The sequence below is a fragment of the Esox lucius genome, chromosome 4 (genome assembly GCF_011004845.1).
Source record: "Esox lucius isolate fEsoLuc1 chromosome 4, fEsoLuc1.pri, whole genome shotgun sequence".
Lineage (NCBI taxonomy): Eukaryota > Metazoa > Chordata > Actinopteri > Esociformes > Esocidae > Esox > Esox lucius.
This window is the reverse complement of record NC_047572.1, coordinates 34,716,722-34,727,192: the sequence shown is the minus strand read 5'-3', so window position 1 is coordinate 34,727,192 and position 10,471 is coordinate 34,716,722. Positions and strand designations below refer to the sequence as shown.

The following is a 10,471-nucleotide window of genomic DNA, read 5'->3' as shown; positions in this document are numbered from 1 at the left end:
GTCATGCTATACGTTTGCTAATATTATAGACAGTCTAGGGTCATGCTATACGTTTCATAATATTATAGACAGTCTAGGGTCATGCTATACGTTTCATAATATTATGGATAGTCCAGGGTAGAGGGTTCTTGAACTTTTCACACGCGAACCCCAAAAACAATTGTTTGAAATATTGCAACTCCCGAAACACGTATGTGCGCACATCATGAGGACTCACAACGCAACACAAATGTAAACACGCTCAGTAGATTATATTAACATGACAAATAAAATAACCCTTATCAACTACTTAGTATTTTCGTTACACAATTTTCGTTGCCATAAGAATTCACGGTAACAGTATTATCACGGTATCTATAGAAAATTTGAAGGAAAACAATCAGTCAGATTTTTAACTTTGTTCAATGTTTTTTTTTCTCTTTTTTGACAAATTAATTACACTCAAAATACGAGTGTATGGAGGTGGAGAGAGTCTGTAACCATAACAGAACAAATAAAAAATAAACGCATACAAAAGGAACAATTACACTTAATGGATAGTGGAAAGGCAACCAATTGAACTGATAAACAAAATCCACAAGGCCTAAGACCGAGAGGAGTTTTTGGAAAAATACGAAACATTTTTGCATAGTGAATAGACTACGAAATGGCATTAATTCAAACACTAGTGCATAGGTCCCGTATAAGGTCCAGACTCGTTTAAGCAAATGCATCATTTGTCCATGAACAAGCTATGGAAAAACCATTAAAGAGTTTTTGGAAAAATAGACATCCTTTTTTCCATGTGAATGGGCTACTAAACGGCACATCTTTGCGGATCTCTCCTGGGGGTTCTAGTGGGGCTAAGGAGTTGATTTCAACGCCATTCCATGGGTCCGGTTACCTTGTTTAAGAACATGTATCGTTTGTCTATAGGTGACATGAAAAGCTGACACTTTACATCAGCAGCAATGTCATTAATTCACCTAGCAACGGTCATTAGATAGCAGGATTGTGTCCACTATCACCATGCATAGCCTGGCACATAGCCACTGTTGCTGGCTTGATAAGGGTCTCCCCGATTGTATGTGGCTTTTTGGCCTGTGTAATTAGTTACGCTTCCTCATATGATGCAATTTGCACTTTGGCGGGCTGATATTATTGCTTGTTTTTGACCACGTAGCTCTGCCTCCTTTCGGCAGAAAAAGCATTTTGATTGATCGACATGAGAGGGATGCTTGGTTTACAAATGTTTTCATTTTCATTGACTTTCAACTTTTGTGTGCAAGAACCTCTGAGCAAAGAATGCATTGGGGACGATGCACATTGTTAATGGCAAAGCAAGTGAATCCAAACAGAATTAATTCCTCTTGATATTTTTTATGTTTGAATGGCATGTTGGGCTGGAGGGCCTTACCCTTGTGTTTTTCATTTCCTGTAGGTTTGTTGATTGATTTTCTGAAGGAATGCTTTCATCAGCTTTTTGACTGTTGTTTTGTAATGTCTTATTTGTAGAGCTACGGATTAGTCACCGTTCGTACATGTTGTAGGTTATGTGTATTTGCTAGCTAAATAAAAGTGTGCACGCAAACACTGTTTAAGTGTGGCTCCGTAGATGTTCTGTTAACCCGCGCAAATGTAAAATATTAAAATGTTCTAGTTGTATCCCCCCTTATATACAGTATAGCATTTCTCAGGTTTATTATAAATGGCAGTATGTTATGTGATTAAATTATTACAGTATGTTATGTGATTAAATTATTACAGTATGTTTGATTGACAGACATGGATTGGCAACCGGAGGAGGAAGTTCCGTCTGATGGGCATTGAGATTCCCCCTCCTAAAGGTGGGCCAGCTGTGTTCCTGACATCAAAGGAAGGGGAGGAGTCTCCCTCTGCCCTTAGTTCAGATGGGGAGGGGCTTAGAACACCAGAGCTGGGAGACGAGCTGAATGATGAGGCGTCAGTGTGTCTTTCTGAGGGTAAGACAACCGTGCTCACACAGCCACAGTAACACACACCTTCACACCTGTGCTTCCGTTTGGCCAAGGAATAGAATAAATGGTAAAATGACTGGCTGCCAGACAAATTCTCTGTCGCTCTCTTACTCTCACTGACATTGTCACTCTCACTCACTCACTCACTCACTCACTAATGACTCCTGGTAAGAGTGTCAGTGTGATGATGTTGTTATAGATGGGACCAGTGAGTCGTATCAGAGAGAAGACGGAGCTGAGAGCAGCAGTGGCCCCATAACGAACGACGTGGTAATGCATGATTCATTCACTGTTACAGTACACTGAATACATGGGGATATCAAGGATACAGCTGCTGATTCTTTATTATTTTGTGTCCTAACAGAAGATTGAAGTGATTGATGATGACGATGCCGATGACGATGACGGTGGAGAGATGGTGGGATCTGATATGGAAAACATGCAAAACCTCTTGGAGTTTAAGGTGAGGTCATGGTGTTACCTGATTTATCATAAATAACTGGCGGTACCCCAGGGCCCTGGGGTAGGAAAGCAGCCCCAACCCACTGGGCCCTGTGTAAAAAGAGTGGCTAAGGGTGGTCCAGCAGTCCAAGCTGTTGCCTCTGGAAAACAGATCACCAACCACCCTGAGACAAGGTCGAGTATTGGCCACAGAGTTCTCACTTCTGTATACCTGTTTGTTGTGTGTGTTTCAGCTAGAAGAGGTGCAGTATCTGGAGAGTGAGCTAGCGAACCAAAAACAGAGATACTACGAGTTGGAAAGCTTCACAAAGGACCTGTTGACGGCTGTCCGCACCAATGACGTGGACAGACAGCAGGTAGATATACACACACTAACACACTTGGAAACACACAGGCCTACACAAACACGTGGGAACACACAGAACATAGGCCTACACAAACACATGGGAACACACAAACACAGGCCTACACAAACACGTGGGAACACACAGAACACAGGCCTACACAAACACGTGGGAACACACAGAACATTGGCCAACACAAACACATGGGAACACACAGAACATAGGCCAACACAAACACATGGGAACACACAGAAACCCAGGCCAACACAAACACATGGGAACACACAGAACATTGGCCTACACAAACACATGGGAACACACAGAACATTGGCCTACACAAACACATGGGAACACACAGAACATTGGCCTACACAAACACATGGGAACACACAGAACATTGGCCAACACAAACACATGGGAACACACAGAACATAGGCCAACACAAACACATGGGAACACACAGAACATTGGCCTACACAAACACATGGGAACACACAGAAACCCAGGCCAACACAAACACATGGGAACACACAGAACATTGGCCTACACAAACACATGGGAATACACAGAACATTGGCCTACACAAACACATGGGAACACACAGAACATTGGCCTACACAAACACATGGGAACACACAGAACATTGGCCTACACAAACACATGGGAACACACAGAAACCCAGGCCAACACAAACACATGGGAACACAATCCTCTGCAGTTACAGGTGGTCACACAAGCAGAACTCCAGGATCTAGTCCATGCATTGTCTAATGCTATCTTGCTACTCTAGGGTAAAGGGAGGGGGCAAAGGCCAGAGGCTGATATGACATTGTTTTAATCTACAACAGTCGTGTTGCTAGGTAACCGGTTTGATGAATGGGTTCGGATTCAAGGAGGATGGCCAGCTGGTCCTGGAAGACCTGGAACCGTGTTCACAAAACATTGTACCTTTCCTCTAGGAGGACTCCTAAACAGCACTAAAACATCCTAGCTAAGAGTTTCCTCTTAAAACCTTTTCACAAAACTTTTTCTAAGGAATGGGGAGAAGTCTTAAGCTAACAGAAAGGGCAGGTTTGACCCCATTGCTATGGATGATGTTGTGTTCCATGAACAAGCCTACTTACTATGCCCACAATGATTGGCTTGCAGGGGAGGTGTGTCTGTGAATTCATCATAGCAATACTGTAGAACGATGTGTTATGTTGCCATATTAAAATAAAAATGTAGGTTAAGTGTCACTAATTAAACATGAAACCAAGAATGACATACTGACTCTTCAAGATATGTTCAGCTAATTGTCAGCCTCTAACATCTTTGGCAGCTCATAAAGAAATGCACTTTGGTTTTAGTGCTAAAACAAAGGAGTTGGTTTTAGTGCTAAAACATATTTTCGAGTCCTAAAGTTTGGAATGACACGCCAATTTTTTAAAAGAGTTACTCCTAAATCAGCAAGTTAGGAGCTATTTTTAGCCTTGTTAGATTCTGTCCAAGTTTGAGCCATGAACAAAATAAATACAACTAGAAGTCAGGGGAGAGCCATCTTTATTCAGCATGAGTGTATGATGTTGTTCTTCCATTTCTCATTTCTATCTCTTCCATAATTACAGAGGCAACCCAGTCTTTTATGCAAGGATACATAGGAGGTGACCAGTGGTCATAACCAACCATTACACATTCCAATACCCTCCAATAAGAAAGGTTTATCCTACAACAGACCCTTGTATGGTATGTTCCAACCTATGGTCAATGGACCTATCCATATATTCTATGTCAGTCACATGGGCAACTCCTAGCAGGAGGAATGGACAGAATGTATGGACAGGATGTGTGGGGCCCATCAGTAACAGGCAACACGTCCTATCAATGGTCCTTCTTTCAGAGTTAGTCAGCACATCTGTGTTGTGTTAAGTTTCTCATGCCCATTTCCTATCAGCCTTAAGATGTTTTGTGATTAATCCCAACAATAACCCTAACCCTTCTGTAATGAAAGTTAATATTCCTAAACCTTTACAGCAACACCAGATTAGCCATCTAAGATGAACAGATGATGATAGAAATATCAGGACACCACAGACTTCTCCTTGTCCACGGACAAGCTCATTTTATTTAGCAATTCCACGTAGGGCCTCCAGTCCGCTTTATCAGTAGTACAGCTTGTTTAACATGTTGCATGGTACATTCATTTGAGAAAGTATACAACCTGAAAAGTTGTCTTGATTTGTTATATGCATAAATGTAACCAAATTTAACAAAATTATTTATTCAGAAAAACATCTACAAAATGCGTTCTTACATTTGTCACTTGCTCTAGTCTTTTGGGGGGTCTTAAGCAAAATTTGGCGGTCGGAGTCCTAAGTGACCACTTATATCGCTTATCCCTAGAACCGGCCCTGATTAGGATGAATTTTTTCCAGTACTTTTAGTCTTTAGTTTTGTCCAGATGTTGCCTGGCAAACGTCAGTCATGTCTTGATTTTATTTATTTTCTTTTGAGAGCAGAGGCTTCTTCCTTCCTGACCTCCCATATAGGACAAGTTTGTGCAGTCTGTTCTGACAGTTGACTCATTACTGGTGTCCCCCAGGGCTCAGTTCAAGGCCCTCTCCTCTTCTTTCTAAACACCAACTAGTTAGGCTTTATCATATCTTCATATGGTCACTCCTATCATTACTATGTGGATAAAACTCAACTTTCTCTCCTCTCCCCTTCCTCAATCAATAAAGCCCTTTTTACATCAGCAGGTGTCACAATGTGCTTTTCCAGATGCCCAGCTTAAAGAGCAAGCAACGAGAGTTAATGCACAGTGGCTAGTAGAAACGCCCTAGTAGGGACCAAACTTAGGACGAACCCTAGATTCTGATGTCCTCTTCTGGCTGTGCCAGTTGAACATTGTAAGAGTAGACCATTTGGGCCTCATCAATGTTTTTGCCTGATCAGAAGACAACCTGGTAAATAAATGTATGAAACCCTTCTTGCTACCCTCTGCAAAACCTCTGGTCTAAGCTCACATCCACTACAAGACCACGGGGGGGAGATAAGACCACAGGGAATTGTTGCAGAGGCCCGGTGGGTTGGTCAGGTCAGTCAGGACTAAAACATTTTCCTGAACACTTTCTTTCCCAATTTCAATATATCTCATCTCATCTTCATCCGCTTATCCGTATCGGGTCGCGGGGGCAGCAGCTCCAGCAGGGGACCCCAAACTTCCCTTTCCCGAGCCACATTTGCCAGCTCTGACTGGGGGATCCTGAGGCGTTCCCAGGCCAGTGTCGAAATATAATCTCTCCACCTGGTCCTGGGCCAACCCTGAGGTCTCCTCCCAATTTCAATATACTTGATTAAAAATAAATTATTTAATATTTTACTAACAGACCCGACAGGAAGGGAACACAAGCACATTTCACACACACCACAATTAGTCTTATTATTAATGTGTGTGTGTGTGTGTGTGTGTGTGTGTGTGTGTGTGTGTGTGTGTGTGTGTGTGTGTGTGTGTGTGTGTGTAGGAGCTCCTAGGTAGTCTACCTCAGCCTGTAGATCAAGACTGGGACATGAGCCCAGAGGGAGTGGCCCAGTCCATCTCCATGACACCACAGTCCCCAGCGAGTCACAACGAGTCAGTTGTTGGGAACATTGACGAGCCAGCATTGGTCAACTGCAATGAGGACCTACCGTTGGTCACTATAAACGAAGACAGATCATCAGTTGCTGAGCTTAACGGATCGCCTGCATCAGAGGAACTACAGAGAGATACAGGACCTGAGTGACAATTGACACTCCACATCATGTGCCTGTGGGTGGATATTGAACTGTGCTGGGCGCAACACTTTTTCTACTTCATATCACTCCGCCTTGCTTGGGTCTACTTCCAGATAACAATAAACAGACCCCATCATGACTGACCTGTTTTTCTGTTTGTCTCTGTTATTTTACAGGTGTAGATTGTACTGTAGGGGATTTAAAAGTGAGGATATTAATGAACTGTACTCCAATTTACAGTTTAACAGTTAAATAATGAATACAGGTCTAAAGTGCAGTCACTCAGCTTTAATTTGAAGGTTTCCACATCCAAATTTGAGGGATTTTGGAATCCAAGAGGAAGGGTTTAGGAATTACAGCTCTTTAATATGTAGCCCTCTTTTTCAAGGGACCAAAAGTAATTGGACAATTGACTCAAAAGCTGTTTCGTGGACAGGTGTGGGCTATTCTTTTGTATTCTGGAGTTGGTGTGAAACAGTCCATCCTTAGGGTGCAAAAAAAACATCCATCAGAGAGATAGCAGGAATATTAGGATTGGCCAAATCAACTGTTTGGTGTAGTGATGGTCAGCTAAGGCTTTCTGAATCGTTTGAGGCTTTTGTCAAAATGGTTAAAAAATATGTTTGATTTCTGTAAACTCACTCCACAGTGGTGTCACCTGTTGGTCAGGAATAAATATCCAATGTTTAATGACCATATAGACATCTTTTCCACAGTATCCAACATGACTTTGTAGTGCAGTGGTTAGGCATGCACTTTCCAAAGAGAAGTTGTAATGCCGGTTCGTATCCCGTGTTCATCCGTTCTAATGATTTGTATTAATAAGGCAAGAGTGTCATAAGGTACACAAAATAAAACAAATTATTCAAACAACAATAAACAGTATTGCTTGCACTCAAAAAGTTCAACACAATCTAGATTCAGTCTTGCACCTTAACAAGTAGAAAAAGCCGAGATCAGCGACCCTACCAACCACGCCATCGCTGGACCTAGAAAGTTAACTACTTTTTAAATAAATGACTAAATAAGGTGACCTGTAGAGGGTGCTGTTCAAAAGTCTCAGGCACCGAACCACAACGAACAACCACAGAAGCCTGCATTTAACAAAAACGCTTGTGATCAAATGAGGCCTCCGACGTCATCAATCAAGTGGTATATACCCGTCTCGACCCTTTCGCATGGATTAGAATGGGCTATCCAATATGGGAAGCACTATGCCCAGTAAATAACTGGACATGGAGGAAAGCCTCTGTGCCTGTCAGTAGAGATCAAACAAAGCTTCGGATGTCATTAAACACTTGGTGATCGTACATCTGAATAATACATCTCTATGATAGAAACACTGGAGTTAAAACATTGAGAAAATATGGTGAATCTATTGCTTGACTTAAGATGTGATATTAAAAACTGATGAGCAAATATTCCTGACATAGGAATTACAAATGCAGTGTTGCCAGTGTTTTCATCAAAACCACATATTAGAAAGTAATCATTGGGACTTGAACCGGGCTTTGTAAAACAACATTATTGTCACTCATAGTTCTAAATGTGCCTACAGAAATTACAAGACATATCAAACAATAGTCTATGGTATTGGGCCTACCCATTGGTTATTGATAATAAATGATGTGTAGCAGAAATGTTTTGACATTCACCAGCTTGTGAATTTCATTAGTTCTTGATAATTAGGCTGTAGACTAATTTAGTTTCATATGTCTTAAAACATGGTTGGAAAGCGGCATGTCTTTAAAAAAAACATTAGATGGTTGCGTGATGGCCAAAGCTTCAAACATCATCAATCACATTATATTGTTGCTCGGATACAAGCCTCGGCCCTTTCACTTCCAGCAGACTGGGTTGAAATTTCAGAGCCAGCCTCAGAGCCTCGTATTCGGGCGTCCCGTCACTACTGTTAAGATGTGGTGGCTAAGTGGCTTGAGCGCATATAAGATGCTCTGTGTAAGTGTGTTCGTATCCTGCCCCAGGAGGATATTTTATTTCCACATGCACATCTGTATTTCCATGCTAATCTTCCCAATGACATGCTACAATAATTATATTAAAGTTTAATAGCCGTCTTTTGAGTGAACACAGCCAAAAGAGATGTTTCACTGAAAAGACACAGACACTATTCTTGTAGCCGTAGCTAAAAAAACTAAAATACAGTTTTGGACATTGTTGATTGGTAATTGCATTTGTTCTTCCATTAAATAATAGATTTACATCTGTATGATGCTGTGGATTGATATAATGGCAAAATGAATAGGCTATTTGGCTATATGGCTAAAACGTTTTGTCAGTAGTTTTCAAAGTTTATAAGAACAATTGTTTAACGATAAATGTTTTTAACCATTTACAGACCTCCATGATATTCTGCAAATTGGATTGATGATTTTGCTGAACTACTCTCTGTTATATCAGTTGATTATAACTTATTTTATTACAGGGCATTTTAACATCCACATAGATAATAATATAACTTTTTGCACTACTTGACACTTTTGATCTCACTCAACATCTGAAAGAGCGTACACACACTCAAGGCCACATTCTAGATCTGGTTAGACTTACACAAAAAGTATCTGCTCAGGTTGTGTAAGATCACAACCACACAGTCCAACTGACACTGATGCTGGTCACTTGGTCTGAAATAAATCCAAAAAGGGTTAACAAGCGCATACAGGTATTTAAACTGATTAATAATAATGTTAAAAGTCTACTTACCAAGATTTGAAGGCCCAAAAATGTGTTTACCAAACACGGCTGGGTTTAATTCCGCTCAACCTAAACCAGAGATATAAAACAGACAATATGAAAGACAGATAAAAGCGCATGGATTGCTCAAACGTAAAAATGAATTTGTTCAAATGTGTTGTTTGTTAGCGTTGGTATTTGCAAAGCAATTCAAATCAAGCCACAGATTTTCTATTGTCTTAACATCGCAGCCGGGGCACCTCCAGCAGGTCATGCCCCTTATCTTTGTCATTGGTTACATGTCATCGTTCTTCACGTTAGAACTATACCGGTTACAATGATTAAAACCGTGTATAAAGCTTAACTAGTTAGTTCAGATAGTTCTTGACGTTTGACACCCAAATACATTGATACTTCCTGTCCAGTAGAAACACTGTTCTCGTTAGTTATCGCGGCTCAGCTGTGACATCACGTCATTTAATTTGATCTATTAACAACAAACTGATCCGCTTACATATAAACGCTGGCTATCATCACCATATCGTCATTAATCTTTTCAACATTTAACAAACACAAGTCCATAATACAGCAATCAAAAATCTGATTTCAAGAGTTGCTTCAAGTCATTACGAGAATGCAGCACATCTTACACGGAAGTCCCAGTATCCACCCACACTAACACAGACAGGTATTCACAAACTCGCAAATACTACAGTTTGTAACCATCATTGCCTGTTAAACATTTCTACCAATGTGAACCAAACAATCTCGCGTGAATACAATACAATTTCATTCAATACAATTTCAAAAGACACCTTTACGAATGTCAACGATTTACCGATGTTCATGCAAATTTATATGCTACCTTCCGGGTAACTTTGTAACGTTTTGCCAAATAATGCCATTTACAAATTAATGCAGACTTAAAACATAAATGTTTATTACAAAAATCACAATTGCTCATACATACACACACCATTTTTTTTAACAATATTTTAAACACAACCACGATACAATCAACCTAGCCATAATGTGTGGTCAACCCAGACTTTGATTGTTCCTTCAAAAGAATAGCATTGCTCATGCAATGTTTGTTTACTGTTGTGCTTATTTGGACTACAAACCTTGTGTGAAACATGGGATGTAATTCAACCTGCATATACTGCAGTTTGTATTAGTGGTTGATTAGGGACCGTTACAGATCTGACCCTTTACAGATCTGACCATTACAGATTGGAC

At 40.7% G+C, this 10,471-nt stretch overlaps 1 protein-coding gene across 8 annotated transcripts in view; it reads left to right on the top strand.

Annotated features, from left to right (window-relative positions):
* Positions 1-6,681, top strand: part of hdx (highly divergent homeobox) — a 19,038-nt gene extending 12,357 nt beyond the window's left edge. For all 8 annotated transcript variants that reach the window (XM_029119447.2, XM_029119448.2, XM_029119449.2 and 5 more), the window contains 5 exons: positions 1,763-1,961; positions 2,176-2,246; positions 2,341-2,439; positions 2,672-2,794; positions 6,286-6,681. In XM_029119447.2, coding sequence (XP_028975280.2) covers positions 1,763-1,961; positions 2,176-2,246; positions 2,341-2,439; positions 2,672-2,794; positions 6,286-6,546 — 753 coding nt within the window. In that variant the 3' untranslated portion in view covers positions 6,547-6,681. The remainder of the gene's footprint in view (positions 1-1,762; positions 1,962-2,175; positions 2,247-2,340; positions 2,440-2,671; positions 2,795-6,285) is intronic.
* The last annotated feature ends 3,790 nt before the right edge of the window (positions 6,682-10,471 follow it).